This window comes from Rhea americana, unplaced genomic scaffold (assembly GCF_003343005.1).
Source record: "Rhea americana isolate MKP2758 unplaced genomic scaffold, rheAme1 scaffold_33, whole genome shotgun sequence".
Lineage (NCBI taxonomy): Eukaryota > Metazoa > Chordata > Aves > Rheiformes > Rheidae > Rhea > Rhea americana.
Window position 1 is genome coordinate 2,926,686 of NW_028186457.1, and position 21,681 is coordinate 2,948,366.

The following is a 21,681-nucleotide window of genomic DNA, read 5'->3' on the forward strand; positions in this document are numbered from 1 at the left end:
GGCCATTTCCTTTCTAAGCAGCTGGTCTGCAGAGCTTCCTTGACACAAACCCTTTAGGCTGCAAATTCCATCTGGCAGCAAGAAACACAAAACTGCTAATGAGAAGCCTAAAGTTTAAAAGAAAAGAAAGATTTTCCTCAAACTTTTAAATAACTCATTTCTCTGTGTGTGTTTAGTGCAGATATGAAAGCATTCACTAAGCAGTCATCTTAGTGGTTTGCAGTGTTTGTCACATTTGATATCAAACTACCATTTTTATTTCTATGGCCTTGAAAATGAAATGCAATACACTGAAGTACACCCAAATTGGACTTTGATGTGCAATTAACAGTAAATCATACCTCATTACCTTGTGATAATGCACCATGACATTTACCATTGGTTTAATGAATCGAAGGGCCTTGGAGCCCTATTTTATTAAATTTTATGTTGGGGTTATTATAGGCATATTATAAAATGCATAGCACTCAGTTTGTTTTTCCTAAGCTTGGCAGAATTTGGAATACCAGAGTCATATTTCACTTCAAAGCCATAATACCTTTTTGTCACTTATAGATATTCGAAGTCATCAGAACTGGGGTAAGACTAAATCTACTCAGTTCCCTACTCCTCTCTTTTACTCGCTCAGTTACACTGCAGCCACTAACTCAATTTTAAAGTATTCAAGGCCCATTACAACTATGACTGACTCCTCTTACATCAGCCTCCTAGCCTTCACGTGGTTGTACCATCCTCCCTCACTCCTTCCTCACAGTTGTACCATAGACACTGAATTCCTCTAAAACATTGGATACGTCACTTATACAATAATAGAAATAATCACTTGAATGACTTGTATTATATTTTACATCTCACAATTAAAAATACAGCCTACGGGCACATCTATTGCTCTTTCTCTAAAGAGAAAATATGGGGAAAAATCAAGGGATGAAAAGATAAAATCATCGCTTTCTTCGTGAAAGACAAACTGAGTCATAGCAGGATTAAGTGCAATGACCAAGGCTATACAGGGAAACTCTGACAGGAAAGGGAGTTGAACTTAAATCATCTGTATCCAGTTCAATGAGTCTGTACATCTCCCAATTTATTCCCTCCTCAGTCTCTTCTAACAGTTCCAAGAGAGAAGGAAAACCACCCTTCCCACTTCCCTGCTCCTGTCACATTGGGCACAYAGAAAATACACTCAGTGGGAAAACTTACAGCTTATTTCAACCCGTATGAAGTCTTTAATCCCCAGGTTTTCCAAGAAGACGCCAGCCAGGGCGGTGGTTTTAAAGAAGAAGGAGATGTCTGCGCTGAACTCGGCATGGAAGGTGGGGAAGTGGAGGTAGGAGGCCTCGGTGTTGAAGGACGCGGCGTTCCAGAACTGCCCTGCAAATGACAACCCCCTTCTCTATAGTTAATGGGCACGGAAGAGCAGCTGCGAGCTGCTCAGGGAAAGGCACCTTTTAGCAAAGAAAACAAAACCCCAAACAACAACAACAACAAAACCCCAAACCCCAAGCCCCACCTTTATCCCCTCCAACAAACAAACCAAGGAGARGAGACATTCTGTACTTATGGAAATTGAGATGAGCTAGTACTCACTGTCTCCATAGCAACGCAAAGGGCCGATTTTCCAAGCAGCCTCCGAATTTGATCTGTTTGTGTCAGTGATCACTATCTGAGTTACAGGCAAATGGTCTTTGAAAGCAAGGAGGCCGGTATCATTTGTCCTGGATTATAATAAACAAACAAAAAAGAGACAGATAAACTACAGACAAAATCCTCGGCTTTCCTCATGCAAGTCAGCAGTTGAAAGATGCTCAGTTAAAAATGAAAGGTCTTTACAAAATCACCTAGAAGACTTGTGACTAGTTCTTACTGCTTAAGGCACATACATATAWGTACACATGTGTATGTGATCTATGCTCATGCATAATACTGACCCCTGAAGACATTGCATTTTGATACATGAAACTGTCTGGCATGGTCTATAACTGTATTTTAGCTATGCAAAACGATAGTGAAGCAGAGCATTTCTCTGATAGGCATTACTGTAAAATGGGCTCTATTAAACTTCCTCGGCAAAATCAATTTGATGTGGATCAGGTATAAGTCCAAATTTACCTTTCTGTTAAGTTAGTCAGAGACAAGTACAGTATTTGGGCTGGCTTTATGCTTTATCCCAGCAGCAGGAGGACGCGTGACATCTGATCCTGCACACTGTTAGCATGGAGCAGTCAGACAGTACAGGATCCAGCCTGAAGATGGCTAGTGCACAAATGACTGTGCCAGTTTTTGAAGAACATTGATTTGGCAGAGCAAGCTTGCACTAAATCAGCTGTTTGTACCATGCGCCTGCAAGACCTTTTGGTCCAACAACTTAAGTACTACAGTCTGATTCACCGCATTGTCGACCAACAGTCTGTATCAGCGAGGCTTATTCTGTGACTAACTTGCACGTGGCTGCTAAAAAGGAGTAGGATGGAAAAGTTCCTAGATGATCATTATTTTCTTTTTTTACTCTGAGAATCCTAAAAAAAGTGTTGTCCTTAAAATGCACCATGGCATTTCATGGCAGCCCTCTGGTCCATGAGATGATTCAGTGCTGTATAGCTCTGGAGTCATCCCACCCCACTTCAGGAATTTAACTGAGCTCTTCAAGTGCTTAACTCTGACCTTACCAGAGCTGATCTGCCCTCAGGACCTGTTTCTCCARCTACTGATCTTACAGCAATGAAGTTGCTACCACATGTCTAATGTAAGCAGCTCTTTCCATAGCAATGAGATTGTCTTCTCCGAGCTCTTTTGCTCAGAGTTGAGGTCTGCTGTGAACGTGGGCACATCAGCCCCGCAAAACATCCACCAAAATGCTGAATCTCAGTAATTTGGGGGGAAATTTCTAATTACATTTCTAATTCATTTCTAATTACATAATTACATGTAGCATAGTTAAGCATCTAGTAATTCCAAGGGGAAAAGGAGACGTACCCTCTTCAACCCTAACATTTTGTTCTTGCTTTGGCGGATGTCTGACATACAGATAATGACAGATAAAGTGCAGAAAGATGAAACTCCCAGAAACCAGGCAGAGCGATGACTTCAATACAGACTCAGAAAGAAAAGTACCACATATGGGTTAAAAGTACATGGTCCCCAAATCTCTTCATGGAGTCTCTCAGCAGGTACTCATATAACTTATTGTACCAACCTTTGAAAGTTAATATAAATGCTCTTAATAGATTGTAAAATGGTTGTAACAAAACGATTAGTAGTATCGAATATTTCTTAGGAAGATAAGAAATTAAATAAAGTGGTTCTGCTGGTGGGAGAGAGAATTAGGCAGGAAGAATGAAAGCAAGGCATAAAGATGCAAAGGAGGAAGACATAACAATATGCAATATATACATACATAACTAAGCTGACATTTACTTTTTTAAAAAGATTTTTCACAAAAAATATTTAGGGAGGTTTTCTAAAAATATTTTTATTGAAAAATAGGGTGAACTTTTGGCCAGTTATGATCAGTATTAAAATAAAAATCAGTATCTTCCCACAATTATCACTGAAGATATCTAAAAAAAATGAAATGGTGACATTTTTAAGGAATCTACTGCACATTTCTGCAAACTACATTGCTTATTAGATATTCTGTTATATTGTACAACATTCTTTTATATCAAACTTTAYGAGTTTGAGTTTTTACTAGTTATATGCCAGTATCACAGAGAACTTTAGTAGCATAGCTCAACTGTGAGAAAGAAAAATATTCTAGAACTAATGAAAATCATCACTTTTATGTTAATGTCTTGAAAACTCAATCAAGTTACTCTGAAAGCTCAAACAGCACATTAAATATATTTTATTGTCTCACACATGGAAAGAGAAGAAGTATGTACGGATACAYATTCTCATACAAAGAGATACTTTGAACTAAAGCCTATTAGAAACATTCTGCCCTCCAGAGCAAGTATTAATGATGGGGTACAACTTACATATTTTCACAGTTTAGCATTATCATCACTGTGAGAAATCAAGTTTTTGGTGAAAAATCAGCATCTATGATGTTTCAGCTAAGAAAAGCAAAAAAGAGATCTGGAGACACTATGCTGTGCCTCTTGGGAGATTAAGGTTGAGTGTTTTGCTTTTCTGGTCTTGAGCTGAACTGTTTCAGACTCCATTTCTTACTAAGCACTAGGATTTCTCTCTTCTTCTGTGCTACATCATAGCAGCATCTGAATTATGGGAAAATTGTCTAAGAGCAGAGCAAGAGAGCATCATATACCTGAACAATAATTTTCTGGAGGTATTACTGTGCCATTACAAAATACAAGTATTCCAGGGTTTTGGCAAAATATTTTGAGTTTTGTCTGAAAAAGGTTTAGGGGATCACTTTTAATATGTTATACTTTTCAAGGAAAAAGTGGTATTTTCTGATAGCATCTATGGTATGATGGGTGCATAAATGATTTTATATCTTTTAAACAAAAATATAGCCTTGTTAAGAGACATTATTTTTGTATTTGTTCCCAGAGCTAGGTTTTACATACATGTGTTTTAATCTAACATTTAACATACACTTAAAAACAGATTGCATTTGGTTTTCCACAGCTGCTTCTCACAGCTTAGCCAAAAACATCGCTTGGTTTCTCTTAGCAGGTTTCACACAGTCCTCTGCTACCATTTCCACTCCCTGTGCCTGCTGTAAAATGTTACAGCCTACTTCTCAGAAGTACTCAGGACTATGGGGGGGGGGGATGCCTGCCTGCAGGAGGGCCGTGGGAAGCAATGCTTTTTGGTCAGAAACATGAGCTAGGTCCTGATTTCACACAAAATAAAGCAGCTTTCATCTCATTCTTGAAAGGAGCTGTTTAGGTGAAGAAAATGGTGCGAATACATTAACAAAATTGGGAAGCAGGCCTTCTTTCTACCTGATTTCAGAACAGCTTCAGATGAAAAACTTGAGTATTTTTCAATCTGGAAAGCACCCTCGATGACTGGATCTTAGTCTGAACTTTTCACATTACAAGTAGTATTAATTTGCACTTCTCACAAGGAAAAACAATCCAATAATCCCCTTTGAATCACTGAATTATTTTTAGCTGTGGGTATTAAATACAGTTGGATGTCATCTGTGCATCCATGACTGAAGATTCATGTCTATATCCACCCAAAGGAATCCCTCAATAAGCTCTGTGCAATTTTACACCTCAAATTCTCCATATGGGGGGGGGGGAACAGTTTCATCACAGCTATAGAAATGCTAGAAGTGACAGTGCAGCATCCAGATCACTTAAAATGTAGCACAGGTAGTCTTACCTGTGAATGATGAATATCTGTTTTGATTATAACATCATGGGACTTCTTTTTTTTCCTGTGTACTAGTAAAAGGATACTAAAAAAAAAACCCTCACTCTATGGTAACCCAACAGCATAAACCATCATAAACCAGTAACCTCTAGGTAGTTGTTTCCACATTTTTTCTAACAGATGGTAGAGCTGTGGTGCCATTAAACATAATTTCTTCTCATATGGTTCCCTATTGGTATGCTTTCTTTCTGTACATTAATGAAAACTCTGGTGGGGTCTGAGCCTCAGTAGCTCAGATATTCAGTACAGATTTTCATGAATACAGTGCATTTGGGGAAAAGAATACTATCATCAGCAGATGTCAATGAACAGCATGAGGAATTGGCCATTAAAAAGGGCTTTCATCAGATAAGTTTTTGAGCCTTGTGCAGGACAGATCATTAATAATCCAAAGGAATACATTTTAATTACTCTCTCTCCTACCAGCTGCATCCAAAAATGCTTTACCGAGTACAATAACGTACAGTTATGATAAAGAAAAAACAGCAGCAGAAGGGAACATATTTAACAGGTGAAGGCAAGATGCAGTGGATTTATTTTGCTGCTGAAATTAGGAGAGAGGTGCAGAGAAAGARAGTCTGGTAATGATAGTAATGAACCGATTCGTGTCACCTCCGGGGACTGCTACAACCAGCTCTTGGCAGACAGCTTATCTCGTTTGTTGACAAATACAGTCATGAAGGTAGATCTCCAAGACAGCTCTGTACAGGCCAGGTCACCTCCAGTAGGATTTACTTAGCAGCTCACATGCACCATGGTGCAGAATAACCTGTCCTGCTTTGGGGCAGAGGTTCCCAGCAGGATGAGGGCTGGGCAAGCAAACCCCGTCAAACCTGGGCTTGACAGTAGTCGGGTTTGTTGGCTCCGTTCTTCTCAGTCCTCTGGTTTTAGCACCCCCGCTGCAGCACAGAAAACACCAAAAATACAGCTCAGCCAGAGAGGACTCCACTCACTTCTGCAGCGCTTTGCTCCTCGAACAACGGCAAGTGTATTCAGCACAGCTCTGAGGGAGCCAAAGTGGTCTGCTAACAGTAGTAATATCTGTTTTTTTTCTTTTTCTTTTCCTTTTTCTTTTCCTTTTCCTTTTTCTTTCTTGCTTCATGTCCTGTGGTTTCCTTGCTGTATACAATACCCCAAAGGCACAGTAAAAAGGTGAATGCATTTAATTTGAAAATTAGAAGATTTGAAGGCTCAGTGGCCCAGTGAAGAAGGCTGTTCTGGAAGATACAAGAAGAGGCTGTTTGTATAATCTGAATAATAAGATGACAGAAATAGAAAGATGGCCAGGCAATTACTGGTCAGAATTGAGACTGCCCACCCTACTCTCCTGAGAAGGCTGAGATTCCTATACAAAATGGCATCCAAAGATGCCACTCTTCCTATGCAGAACGGAAAACTTCAAAGTTTCCCAAATCTACAAGGATCTACAGAGAACACCGTCAGTAAGAAGTAAGTTTTGTTTGGTGACTAGCTTCAGTCAAGAGACAGTATTTGAAGCTGAAAATGGATTTTAGACACTGAGAGACCAAAGCAGCAAATGGACATAAGGACAGTAGCATACTACCATGGCATGAAAGAAATTCCTCCCATTTAAATGAAAGGTTTGGTGAGCAGAAAGACATTCATTACCAAGGCAGGAGAATTTGCTTGAGATGAAAAACAAGCTGAGAGAGTTATTTAAGGATCCAAAGTATCACTGGAGTGGGCAGAAGATAACACAACCCTGCCTGCATTTCAGAAACACTGTATTCTTCACATCAACTTTACACCTTTCCCCAATAACGCCTGCATCAAGAGTGCATCTTCTTTTTGAAATAGTGCAAATCTTCTAGAAAGCCAATTACTTTCAAAGTAAGTCCTGGAAGCCATAGAAAATCCACGTTGTCTCTACATAATTTGTTCCAACAGTTAAACTCACTGTTGGAGAAGAGGAAGAAAGAGAAAGAAACATTTTTTGGACTATATTTAAACTTCAGCTTCCACCCACTAGATAAAAGCGCTTTCAACAGCCAAGAATTCCTCTTTTTTAGCGGTATGAAAGGACTACAATCCAATCATGTTTAACACCTTTCCAGGCCCATTTTGGGGTCAAGGTTAGAACATTATGACAGGATCATGCTGATTTGTGCCTCTGTTCCTTCAGCAGATGTCTTCTCCCACTCCCTAGCAAATATCAAATAGTTCCACTATTCTGCTCTATTAGAATTAATTGTCATCATATCACAAAGTATGGAAGCATGGTGAGGAAATGAGTGAGGAACTGGATGGATAAAGATACTTTTCACTGGAGTGGTTCAGTAAAAAGAGAAGGAAAACAATGAGTCTTGCCTTCCCCATATAGCACACACCTAATTATACTCCTGTTCATCTGGCTAGCATAATACCAGAGGGACTAACTTAGCATCATGTCAAGCAGGAGACCAGAGTTAGCAGCTTGCTCAGGTGTCTCCTTAGATATCATTTAAAAGTCAGTATGCCTAGAAGTGCATACTGTGTTCTGCCAAACACCTGGCTCAAGACTTTTTTTTTCCTTTTTTCTTTACTGTTTTCTCTCMGCTTCTTTTTCTTTCTTTTCTTTTTTTCCTCTCCTCTGCTCAGAGAAATTAGTAGGTTCTTCTTCACTGAAGACCTAGTCTAGGAAAACAAAATCAAAGCAAAATSCTCAGCCTTTCTCCTCTTTGGAAGGATGCTCCTGCCATCCTGGTGAGTTTCTTCCCCTGAGTAGTCTGATTCATCTAAGAGGAACAAAAATGATTTTCTGGTTTTCCACTCTGCAGCACCCGTTTTATTTCATGTGAAGGCAAATAAATGCATCTACTACTGCCTTGCTCCTTCCTCTAAAATAYATAACAGGTTAGAGTCACAGTTCAGATCTCAGCAGGTTTCAGATTCAAATGCTCATTTTATATCAGGRGGGTCAGTGTTCTAGCAGAGCAGCACAAAAGCAGTCTTCAAGAGGCAAGAAATTTCCTATGTTTAGAAACTCTTTGCAGAGGTCAGGGCTTTTTCAGCTTTTAAACAGGCAATGTGCAATTTAGAAYGCCACTAAACAGAAGTCCAGATTTATAATGGATTAAAACAAAAACAACAACAAGATAAAGGACCTCCACACTAACAAACAACAAGCAGTTTAGCTGAGACAACTTTTATCTGTATCCTGTTATCATTATGAAATTAGGAGAAAAAGGAGCTCTGTGAGCAGCCAAGCTAATGAAGCCAGATTTTCAACATATCTCTCCCATGTGGTTATTCTGAAATCTAATAATATTGTAAGCTTAGTCTTCCTTAACTTCCCCTTGCAAGTTTTAATTGGCTTTTTTTCCTCAACCTGGCAAAAAATTTCATAGAATATGCAATTTCTAATACTTCTGAGATTTCTACTTCTCCATTAAATAGTTTTGAAATATATTCAAAATGGTTGGGGACGAAGGGGCAGGTAACAGAGATAAACAAACATAGAACAACCTGCTTAGGTGTCATTTCCTTAGGAAACCTGGCTGAAACCTTATAGACCTACATTTAGTTTTCACCATGCACTAGTTTGTCTGATCTTATGCTGCACTGTCCTGCAGTTTCAGATTATCACCAAAATGGTCTCTCAGCATCACACGTCCCGCTCAGCACACCCCAAAATGCGGACATTTCACTGAGCCAGGTACCCTGTAAAAGTTGACTCTTTTGATGCTCACGTGCATATCCTACCAAAGTGCTCCTAATGATCTACCTTTTCTTTAATGCTTGGTTAACAGGCACAGCAAGGCTTTTCTGTACAAATCGCATTCAAAAAAAAAGATTACATAAAGAGCTCCTYGAAGGAACATCATTACAATTACGGTTTTCAAAAGGGAACAGCGACCCCACGGATGCAAAGGCTCCGTAGAAACACACCGCATCGTCTGTGAAGGAGGCCCTGCTCCAAATGCCACAGACTGAGCATCCAAAAAAGCACAGAACTTGAAATGACAAGTCATTCCTGAAAATCTTGGGATGAACCTTTTTAATTCAAGAACCCTTATGGTCCCTTACTCACTCTTTTAAGTCAAAATTTCACAGGTTCAGACATTATTTAAAACACAGTGGCCTATTACAGCCATGGTCTATTGCAGCCATTATATTTTTTRTCTATTTTCATTATTCTTAATTTACAAAGAACTCTAGTTTAAAAAATTTTTTTTWAAAGAAAGGACAACAGCTCCTATCAGACAATGATCTAGGAGGGGGAGAGGGTGAAGCAGAATTTTCACATCTATTTTCATAGTCTYTCCCGTACTTTCAACATTGTCTGGCATTTCTGTCCTCTCCAACCCAAGCACAGAACTAATTTGAAAGTGCAGCAACCAGCTCTAAGCTGCCAGAAGGTCTCTGATGGGAGCCGAGAACGGACAAAGGGGTTGTGAGGTGGCACGTGGCAATTCCTGTGGCATCAGGGAACAGTCAAAACCCTAAAACCGAACAAGGTCTAAAACTTTTTATGGAGACTGCTTCAGACCCTGTTGAAGTCAAAAGAAGTCTTTATACAGATGTAAAAAAGCCTGGGACCCAATATAAAAGCAAATTCAGACACATACAGGTACATTGTTTCATAGGAAAAATACAAGCCCTTTTATAGCAGTACAGATTTCTTGGTCTCAGTTGCCCGCACCGTAATTCTGCCGCCTATGCCTGAAGTTTCTCCTCTTAGACATACCCACCTCCAACCTCCTATAGCTTTTATTCATGCAGTTCTCCAACTGAATGTCAATGAACATTTTCAAATAAATAAAAATGCTGGATTCAGCACTCAACAGCAAAAAGGTCTTTGAACACAACCCATCCCATGGCCTGTTTCAGAGAAATAACTTTGGTTCAGGTAAGACATTTAGGATGAAATTAAAGTTCAAATTCTAGGTTGCTTTTCACTCTCATTTGATTAAACTCAAACCATTCAAGTCTCCCCAGCTGTAAATAAGCAAGAGAATTATTGCTCTACTATGTACTCCCAGCTCTCACACAGACACTGTCACACATGTGTTAAAATCATTACCATTCTTCTCTATCTGCGTCACAGTTGCAAAAATATCTCATATCCAGACAACTTTCTTCCAGTCCACATGCACACTGCTGAATGCCCGGAAGAGATCCTCCCCAGTAAAGATGCTTTTCATTGGCACGGCCAACCCACCAAGCAAATGGTATTCCATCTGGATGAAAGGGAAAGAGGGGGAAAAAAAGAAAAGAAAGAGAAAGAAAGAGAACTTTATAAGCAAATTGGATTCTCCAGAGAACAAAAAGGAGAAGAGAGGGAGACACGTTAAACAGTACTGAAGAAAAAGATGCAAACTACAGAAGTAACAAACCAGAAACTTTGACTGAATTCCATTTTATGGAGTACATGTTGAGAAAGCCATAGCTATATAGCAGTAAGGGACTTTTTTCTTTTTTTTCCCCTATACTTTTCCTGTATTACTATGCAGTGTGGGGGTCCTTTTTTTGTTGTTTTTGTTTTAATCCATGTATGTTCTGGTAAACTGGAAGCCTGAGCAAAAAATGGATATGCTTTTTAGTTTGAGAAGATATTTTCCCCCTAAGGGCTCATATTCACATCGTCCATGAGAATCTTGGAGCATTTCAGCTGCAAAGACTTTTGAGGCATGATTCCAACACCCTCTGTCCGATGTGTGCGAGTGGCACGAGAGTGAAGATCTGATCACTGGAGGATCCCAAATACTGTTCTTGTGCCCTGAATCACACTACACAGCTCTCTTGAGCCACCTGGTATTGGCCAAAGATACCATGCACAGATTCCCTAGTACGAAGTAAATTCTAGCTTTGATTAGAATTTTTACCTCTGTATAGACCATATACATCAACAATCTTCAGAAAAACCACACGGATTTGTCTTCTGCTATGGACTTAATCCAGCTCCAGTTGAAACTAACAACAAAATTTGTATCAGTTTTAAGGGAGTAGGACTAAGGATTTTAATATGCTCTCCAGGGGAAAATCTGCAAAGGCAAAGCTCCACAAAACACTAAAAAGTCCTTGATTAAGGGCTCAGGTAGGAGATAAGTGGGAAAAAGATTCCCTACTTAGGAATTAATTTCTCTCTGTGAATTTATTTTCTACGTACAGCAGCTCTAAGATCTATGTATTTATATAAACCAATATAGTTTTTGTTTAAATTTYATAAGCTGTTATACATCAAATATTAAATACTAATAGATATAGTAAGCAGATTCAAATATAATGCAATCCACAGATTAACATTTTGTTAAGATTGACTTTGTCTTCTAGCTTGGATAATTTCTTTATTGACTTCTTCAGCCTTAAATCAAGAAATGTAATCAGTTTCACGTACAGGTAGATGGCAAAATTTAGCAAAATTGACATATCAAGACTTTTTGATCACARGAGCTTAGAAAAATAAACTGAACTACTAATGTGGAAAAATGTATCAATTTATTGTTCTGTTTTACTAACATTATTAGTAGGGAGTGTTCCTCATTATACAAAGCAAGAAAATCTAAAATATGAAATGCAATCAAGGTTAACTGTAGAGTGCAAGGGACTAATTAAAATGAGTATTAGATTCACTTGACAAAATGAATTCATATTTGTTTTCCTTCTAAGCTTAGGCTGTTGAACTGTAAACTCATGAAAAAAAGGAAAATAAAAATAGGAAATGTAACTCTATTCTCATGATACTAACAATTAAGACATAAGGATTTTGACCTATACCCAGTGGTACTCATTAGAAAAACACAATTCAAGAACATCTACGGATTCATCTTCTGAAAATATGCACACTCATATTGGATCTCATATTATTGTCAACAGATTTCACTTATGTTTCCATTCCTTCTTTTTTAAGCTGATGCTGTTGCAGAAGTTAATTACTTTGGCCAGTGAAACAGGTCTACACTACATTCCTGGGAAATTACTTGATAAAGCTTAGAACAGTAATGCATATTGAATAAAAGGGCRATTTGTCTAGCAGTTGAAATAGACATTGTATAGAAGTACTTAATCTAATTTTAAAAGTGCTCATTCCGGAAAAAAAATATTTAGATAAAGATAAATCCTCTAGGTTATCAGCAAATAATGGGTTTCATTAATCAAAATCAACCCATATTTTAGCTTTTTTTGGCAAAATCATTATACTTAAGCACAACAGTGAAATAAACAATCATTCACAGAAATTAACAAAGAGGAATTTTATAATGCCTTTTTCAGATTCTGTTGTATCTGTTTTATTGAGCAATACCAAGCAAACACATACACATACAGATTTATGATATAGACTAGGGAAGCAGTGGAAGCACCACCAGTTGAGTCATTTAAAATGAAACTAAATACAATGCTAAAAAAATAGAGCATTCAACATCATAAGGAGCAATCTTGGATTGCTGAGGGAATAGACTATAAAAACTAATATCTTTTCAAATTTTCTATTTATTAGACATAATTCTGCCACCTCCTCTCAAGATGAGTAAATTCTTTCTCTATAACTAGTCTCTTTGAAATCAGTTGCAGTATTAGGGAAAATAATGCCCCAATTCTTTAAAACCCTTTACTCTGTGCTTAGTTTTTAGCCCATTAGAAATCTCAGAGCTATTCAGTATTTAAATCTATGGGATTTGAATAATTTTTTAAACTCTGAGGAATTACTGAAATGCATATTGTATATCATATGTATATAATGCCGAAGTAATGTAATATTTCAGAGAAATGTCAACCAATCCATTCCTGAATCCTTTTAGCAAAATCTGTACTGTGATACTGCTTCAGAGCTGAAGGATGAGTCTTACTGAGATTAGACATTGATTAAGATTCTTTCTTCAATATCTGTAGATTTGTTGCAATATCTTCACTTCTTTATTCTCTATACAGCATTAACAATCCTCTTCTACCTCAAAATGGACACATTTCCTTCCTGTGGTGAAGCCATAAACTACAATCAAAGACGYTGATCATGGTGTAAACACAGACCTAGAAACTAGTGGTTGCACAGATTAGTAGAATTCGACTTAAAAATTTCCAAGCTAAAAATCCATTTGATAAAAAGTGCTGCTAATTCTTGATTCTGTATTTATGTAATTACATTGTACCTTGTAACCTATTATTTAGTCAAAAACGGAAGTTAAAAGCCTACTGCACAAATAAAAGTATTATTTTCAATGCATTTTTGTCTAGTTAGAACTGACAGAAAATTCACCTATAATGAATTTATTTTTATATTTATATATTTTTTTTCTTTATCTTATGCTTCTTTCTGTACATGACACTATGGTTCTGAAGCAGAAAATGTGGGGAAAAAAATCTCCAAACAAGCAAAAGGAACAAGCCCCTGGTATGGGAGTCCACCAGTTAAAGAAGCAGAGAACAGTTTCTTCCAAGCTATTTTTCCCCATATTGCTCAAGCTGCCTTTGGAAGATGTAAATTTTGATAATAAAATCCTCAAAAAGGCATTTTACACTTGCTGCGGAACACAATAATCCTTTGTGATGAGACTGTCCTTGAGCTTCCACAGATAGCTGTCATATTTATATAATTGTTTTAACTATAATTTGATACAACACTGAACAGAGGAATTGAGAAGGGAGATGGCCTTTTGTATCAAACCAGGCACTGCTTGCCTGTTCATAGTGCCAGGCACATGCTGTGGAAAGCAAGGCTGGCCTGGGTTTGCTCAGAGGGAAGAATAAGAAGTCTTATCTTCAGTCAACCATCTTGGCCATTTTTCTACGTGTCTCTACAATCTGGTCCTCTGTGGCGTTCTGGTCTATTCAACAGCTGCTGAGCAAACGAATCCGAACGCTTGAATGAGACTTTGAAAACCCAGGGGTGTACAACACTGGAACAAATGGATAAAAACTCAGTTTTCCTCCATCCCGCAAGGCATTCTGAATGAGCTCTTTTGGATGTCRATTCTTGAGCTGATCTCTGGTATCTGCTCTACCAATGTGTTTAACTCGACTGTTCATTGTTAGTTCTCTCTATAAAACCTGTTTAGCAGAAGCAGAGCTAGAACAGACTGTACAGTCCATGAGCAGAGGGGTTGAAGGCTACAAAGAGAGCAGCAGTGGGACACATAGAAGTTGCCTCCAACGATTTGTAGAAGCAGAAGGTCCTTGAGATCACACTCACCTTCAATGCACTTCTGGTTGCAGGAATGGCTGTATACGTATCCAGCACGTCCCCTCTACCAGCTTACAAGAAAAGTTTTGCCCTTGTAAATCTCCCTTATACTGACTGCTCTCTCCGATTTTCTATGTTAGAAGGTAGGGTCATTACTAGAAATATGAGTTATTTTTAAAGGTTTTAGGCTTGCTCATGTTTTAAATGGTAAACACTTATTCCAAAGTAATTCCAAAAACAGTGTGCRTGTGTGTGCACATGCCTGTGTGTGTGTGCACAAGCAGCAAATTCCATAAGCATTTACAAGTAAATTACTGTGTGTATAAATCCAGAGTGACTTCTATGGAGTCAGCTTACCTTTATATAGGCAGGAAGTCTTGGTATTAGCTTCTAATGGTTCTAGAGCATGAGCTAAACCAAAGCTATGTATTTTAACAATATTTTATTTAGAATATTTGTCAAGATTTGTCTGCATCATTTGCCAGGTGGCTCCTGTTATTGCTACAAACAAAATTTAATGATAGAAATATAACAAGATAAACTGACTCTCATGTTAAACTCCTCTGCTGCACAAACTTAAACTGTCTCCAGTAATAGTACACCCCCAACACAGGCAAGGCTTCTAGGCTACCTGAGTCACTGAAACAAGTCAATTAAGGGTCTTTTCCACTGCAAAAGAAAGTCAATTTATTTGCAGCTTTCTGTTGAAAAACTGAAACCACACTGTATCAACATAATACTCTGTTGGTAGTTATGTTCGTCTTTTTCTTCAAACTGAGCTAAGCAGAGAACTGAATTTGTTGCATCTTTATACATGTATATACAAATATACAAACAAATACGTATCTTACTGATAAAAAGGGAGATTAATTTAAATCTATGCCATTTTCTCTTAAATGGAAAGATATGCATATCAACAGACAATGAAAACTCGAAAAATATTGATTGTAGAAGTGGATAAAGCAATCCAAGCCAATTCTTCACTGCTGCTCAGAGACAAAAACTGAAAATATCTGTACTAACCACATTTGATATCAACAATATCAAATCCTACGAATGGATCACCTGATATCTTGAATGTCATGTGAAACAGGAAAATAATGACAGTTAGCAGATGATATTTTATATATACATTTACTTTTTTTTTTTATTTTTTTTTATTTATTTATTTTTTAATATGTGACATTATCAACGTGAGTCCTGAATCCAGAGGCCAACTCCAAGGACAGATTTTGCTTTCAGACAACCCATTAGTAAAAGGCCCTTTAAAAATTGGAGAAAGAGGTAAAAGAGAGAAAATGAGAGAAATTGTGATTCAAAAATATTTCTTTTTTTTTTTTTTAAGTGCTTACCATGATCTTACTCTCCCATGCTTGTGTTTTCTTTCCATCATGATATTTCTCCCTTTTTTATGAGAACTTTTAGAAATTAAACTGTAGTCTAACCAACTACTAGTTCTTTCTCCAGTCCTTCTCCTATCCTCTTGGGCCTTTTCAGCAAGAAAAAAAGATGTTTTGTGTTAATAAAAGATAAATGTTTGTAGCAATTTTGGTCAAAATTATGAGAAAAATCAGGGGAATATTCTATACTCAATAGTTAATACAAAAATATTCTTAGAAGTTATTTGTGCCATTAAGAGTCTTATCACGGTAACAATGACTCACCGTCTTTTTTGGTTTAAACACTACCTCACATCTCAGGGAGAATAAATTAATAACACAAAGCAGTGTGAATTGAGGCACTGCTGCATTAATCAGTACATGCTTCCCCTTCTTTGAAGTAGATGCTGAGATTTAAGAGTGCTTCTCCATGGCTGGCACAGGCTCTGGCAGCATGAGTGAGGCACTCCCTCGGCTCTTCCCTGGCCAGAGGGAAGCAGCATTCTTCCTCTGGGGTGCTACGTTTTCAGCACTTCACACCTGAAACTCTATTTTCCTCTAKATTGGTTTGTCTTTTACTAATTTAAATGTACTAACACATTAACAGTGACAGAGCACTGGGATAGGTTGCCCAGAGAGGTTGTGGAGCCTCCTTCTCCGGAGATATTCAAAATCTGCCTGGATGCAATCCTGTGCAACGTGCTCTAGGTGACCCTGCTTGAGCAGGGTGGTTGGACTAGATGATCTCCAGAGGTCCCTTCCAACCTCAACCATTCTGTGATTCTGTGAAAAATATCATCGCCTCAAGAGACAAACTCAGGAATGGAGGTAAAGAATTCAGATCCAAAGACTTTTTTATACGCTGAAGAAGATTGAATCTACATAGAGACTAAAATCTTATGCCTGGTGAACATCTCTGCTGAAGGCCAAAGATGACTGAAAATATTGTGAATACTTGTATTTCCCTCTGCCAGCTCAGGCTGGGCTGTTTTCTCAATAAATTTCTYGCCAAGTGACAAGATATTTGAAAGATCCAAGTGGGACTCCAGCCAGTAAGAGGAACTATGGAAACAGCTGAAGGCATGAAGGCTAGGAAGAAAAACCAAAAATAAATAAATAAAAATAAATAAATAAATAAATAAACCAAAAAATGTAGAGAAGATTTCAGCTCATAGGGACATATGCAGTCAAAACATTAGCTTTGAATTCTCAGTTTTACTGAAGCTAGGCTGGAGACTCCCATCAGCATTTTACCTTGTTTTCTTTATCTCCCACATTTCAGCTCAGCTTCACTTCAGACCTGTTTCCCTTGCTTCTCCTTTTTCTCTTCCTCATACCCCTTTCTCTTCTCCCATTTTCTCCATGCAGCCTGTTTAGCCTCTAAGTAAATTTTTATCACCAAACCTTGTATTGTCTCTAACRGATAGGCCCATGACATCAGCACACATCTTGCCACATCCTCACTCTGAGTTGGGACAAGAGCTGCCCTCACATCATCCCTGTTATGGTCTGGAGTCAATGGGAAGTGAATAATGACCACAAATAAGGTGTGGTCAAACTTCAGCAGAAGTTTGGAGTTTTTCCCGCATGTCATAGGTGCGGTTAGTAAGAATAATGGACATAACATGATGCCATCATTTTTTGCCCTCACACTGCTCATTCAACTCCTGTGTATTTATTCTCAGGCTCTTGTACCAAGACCATCTTTTCTGTTTCAACTGTAAGAACATAAGAACATCATCTGCAGCATATCAATAAGATGCCCAAGACAACGGCTCTTCATTCTTAAACAGTTCTTCTCCATAATCACAAAAACAATCAGTAAGAATAAACAGTAGCTTGTTCTGAGTCAACGTATCAATAAAAAAGTCACAGAAGATAAAACTGAACCATGTCATTCCAGTTCTCGTGAGAATGCCATGGAATATTGAGGGATCACATATAATTAAGACTTGGTGTTCTCCATATCTGGAGCAGAACAATGCTCCTTGATGACTCCAGGACCCAAAGAAGACTGCAGCTACTAATGTAGGCTAGTCCCTAAATCGTCTGCTGAAGTTTTACCCTCACTAGCTGACAAACTCACAGCTTGAGGTCTCCTGGTTTTACATCACTATGTACCACATGAATTAGGAAGAAGTACAGAAGTGATGAATGAGTTTTTGAGTTTATATAGATCATATGCTCCTCATGAGAGGTTTTCTTTTCTTTTTTTCTTTTTTTTCTTTTTTCTTTTTTTTTTTTTTTAAGATTACTTAATGGAGATGAAAGGGCTATACAGTAAGGAGAGACTACTGAATTAATGTACCTTATAAACTACTACTGGAAGGTGAGAGAAGAGAAGAGGACTTGATCATAGTAGCTTTTGCTCTTAAATGCTATCTAAGTTATCACAGAGGAAAGCAATTTCAGATCCCTGAAATGCATTGCAGGAGCGGGAGCAGAGGAGCATATTTGAAGAGTCAAAGACTACCAACAGTCCAACAAAATGTAAGCCAATAATTTCATTACAACAAAACTTAATATTCAGCTATTATTGATGGGAAGGCTGAGGTAAGGAAACAATTTTTACAGAACTGTGAAAACTACATTACAAGCAACTATTCCAGGGAAGGCTGTCAGGAGGAAATGCATTACAGCTCATTTATTCACTATTGCTGGAGAATGTTTTTCTAGGAATAAAAAAGATCCTGCAACAGGTATAAATGGAGGTAGCTTCAGCGAAATGGGGTAGCTGTGCTGATTCGTGCTAGCTGATGCAGGCTATTTGAGTTATACAAATTCCTTAGAAAAACTCTATGGCTGTTCTTGGGACAGACAAAAGTATGGCTGGCATTTATGCAGAGACTGAAATAAGGGCCTGAAGGATCTGTTTTTAGAGGGAAAAACAGGAGAAATTAGTTATACRTTTGATTTATCTTTTCTTGAAACCACCACACTGACAGTTCAAGCTCTCAGGACAGGGAACATGTAGAGAGCAGCAGTGACCCTCCYGGCAGCACTTCACACCCAGTGCAGTAAGGCAAAGCCTCCAGATTTGTACAGCTCCCAGCCTCACGCGTTGGCATCACGCATCAGCCTGAGGCCTCCACCCCCAACGCCCGCAAAACCCGACATCTACAGCTTGGCCTAATGGCAGTCAGCAAGCCAGAGCGTAACTCAGAGCTGATCGCCAAGTTTCTGGACACAACTTAATTGAAGTGGAGTTAACACAAGATTTAATTCAGCTCTTGCAGGAATCTGTGGAAGGTTTGCAGGATCATGCCTACAGCAAAGAGAATTTTGACAGACTAGGAATGGAAAATAGATTAAATAGTGACATTTGGGACATTTAGTAGTAGACTGGATAAGTTACAGAAAAATATGCTATAGAGAACAATCTTTGCTCAGTCCCTTGGGAGAAACTACATACAATAATAAGAGTTCTTCTCCCTCCATTTATTTTGGAAAATGGCTGAGTAAATATGGAACTACCTTACTCAACAGAACTGTTTCCTGTATATGCAGTTCTAACATTAATAATGACAAAGGTATCGTTAATATTACTCCTTTTCTTTCCTGCTAACATTGCACAAAGACAGTCCCTAGTGACTGAAATGGATTGTCTTCTGATTTGATCGCCCCGCAACAAAAAGCAGGTTAATTTTATTCCCATTGTACTTTTGATGACAGCCTATAGGAATAACAGAAACTAGACCTGGGCATAGAGAATCCTTGCTAGTGATATTGATTCATAAAACAACAAGAACACATCTTGTCTTTCAGTTCCCAGGTTGATATCACAAAGCTGACAGTTAGAGAATAACATCTATTTACACAGAGTGAATCTGATCAGAAAGTCATTGAGACAATGTCATTTCCACGGAGTCTCTTTTTGTAGTGTAACCACAAACTGATTCCTGTAAGTGGCTGATAACTACTGACTTTCATGGCTTAGATTGATCTTGAAGAAATCAGAAAATACCAAAAGATATGCTGAATTTCTGAACTGGAATAAAAATGGAAAAATATTTCTAATTAATAGAACATAAATTAGAAGAGATAACAACATTGTTAATATATTATGTTATTATTGTTAACCATTTTGAAGCTGCAATCCCTAATTAAATAAAGCAGAACATWTCCTTAAAAGTGATGATAGTACTTTTTATTGGCATGATGCTTCTGTTCTGGAAAGAATCCTTTGGAAAATGAGACGTGAACACCTTGCGCCTCCTGCAATATCAATTTGGACAAATTTGGCATCTCTGGTAGGAGGGAAATCTGGTATTGTTCCCCATACAGCTTTATATAAAAATCAGAGCTAAAAAAAAAATGTTGTTTATTTAGATTTATAGTAAACAGCTGGAAAAGTCCCTGCACACAGCTTGCAATATGTTTGCTGTACTCTAAAAGGCAAGTGTTGTAAACAAAAAGAAATGGAACTAACACCCTGAAAAGAGTAAAGAGTGCAAATAATCCAGGTGCATTTACCAGTCTTATACTAATCACAAGCTTATACTTTCCATCTCAAAAGCTAGCAAAGAAATAGTACTTGCTATGTGCTTTGGAGGTCAACAGATTTAAGCTACATCACAGCAAGAGTCAACGAATGGATGCCAAATTTCTGAGGCCTTTGGCAGATACTGCTTTGAGCTCTGGCGTTGCTCCCTCTGCTTGGTCCTGCTCTGACCAACAGGTTCCTGAGGGCAATTTCATTACTCACTGAATTATTCAAACATGCACAGAAGGTAATGTTATGAATGGAAAGGTCCTGCCCATGCTAGTGGGGAATAGTCAAGATAAGTGATCAGAGAGAGCTTTAAAACACAGTCTAAACCATGAAGGCACAGCTTTCCCATGGCTGCTCAAGAAGACTCTCATCCTTTGGAAAAGCGAGGACAGTGAGAAATCCTTGACACTATAAGCCATTCTTTTTGGTTCTGCCCTGCCAGTACTGTAATAATAAGGTAGTAAAAGAATCAGTGCTATCTTGGTATAATATAGGTGAGCTAGGAACTAAAGTTTGGAAAAAGAGTTATTTATGTTCAAGAAGTAATATGAAAAAAGCCTACACAGAGACAAAAGGTTCTTTTGATTTCTCTTCCTTGTTATGCTCCTGTTGGAAGTCATTCATATGTGTCAGTGTGGTAGCCCTATAGAAGAGCTTCATAGAAGTGTTTCCAGAAGACAGATGGAAGTTCTCCAGAATAGTCCATGGAAGTGAAGATGGTAGTAACAAAACTTGCTTGAGAGATACTCAAAATGATATTGAGGCTTGACTGACCACTAGGGAAGAAGGTATTCTTGTCACAACAGAGATGCAGAAGCTGCTTTGAGACACCTCTCTCTTCCCTGACAGTCCAGTCCTCTAGTAGGCAGCTATGCAGTGTCACAGCCAAATATCCTGATGTCCAATCTGCCTTCCACTATTGAGCAACGGACCTCAGGGGCCAACAAGTCTGCCTGGACAAATAACCAGTAAAAAAATAAAAAATAATAATAATAAAATAATAATAATTAAAAAAAAGCCCTCATCCTCCTCTTCTCTGTCACATCCCTACTGAATTGAAACCTCACAGGATCAGTTAAACAAGACTGTTTGCTTTTCGCTCCCAAAACGTGTTGGTTTTCAAAAGATGCCACTCAATTGTGCCTACAGTGAGCATAAAAGCACTCTTCTGGATGCCCAGCACAGCAACAGGGGAAAGTCACAAAATCAGCTGCAAGTACTTTATCAAAAATGCTCATCAAGCTGCATCCCAGTATCTCTAAGAGGCGAGCATTACTGCAAATCATTAAACTTCTTTATAGTCTGACATGTTACAACACATCACGGAGCAATGATAAATA

General features: G+C 38.2%; 1 protein-coding gene across 1 annotated transcript in view; it reads right to left on the reverse strand.

The window, feature by feature from the left end:
• The window catches only part of CNTNAP5 (contactin associated protein family member 5), a 287,365-nt gene that overhangs the window by 43,017 nt on the left and 222,667 nt on the right, over nt 1–21,681 (reverse strand). Inside the window, exons 14-16 of the mRNA XM_085310986.1 lie at nt 10,376–10,532; nt 1,588–1,715; nt 1,201–1,371 (exon numbers count right to left, since the gene is read on the reverse strand). Of these exons, the coding sequence (XP_085167112.1) occupies nt 1,201–1,371; nt 1,588–1,715; nt 10,376–10,532 (456 nt within the window). The remainder of the gene's footprint in view (nt 1–1,200; nt 1,372–1,587; nt 1,716–10,375; nt 10,533–21,681) is intronic.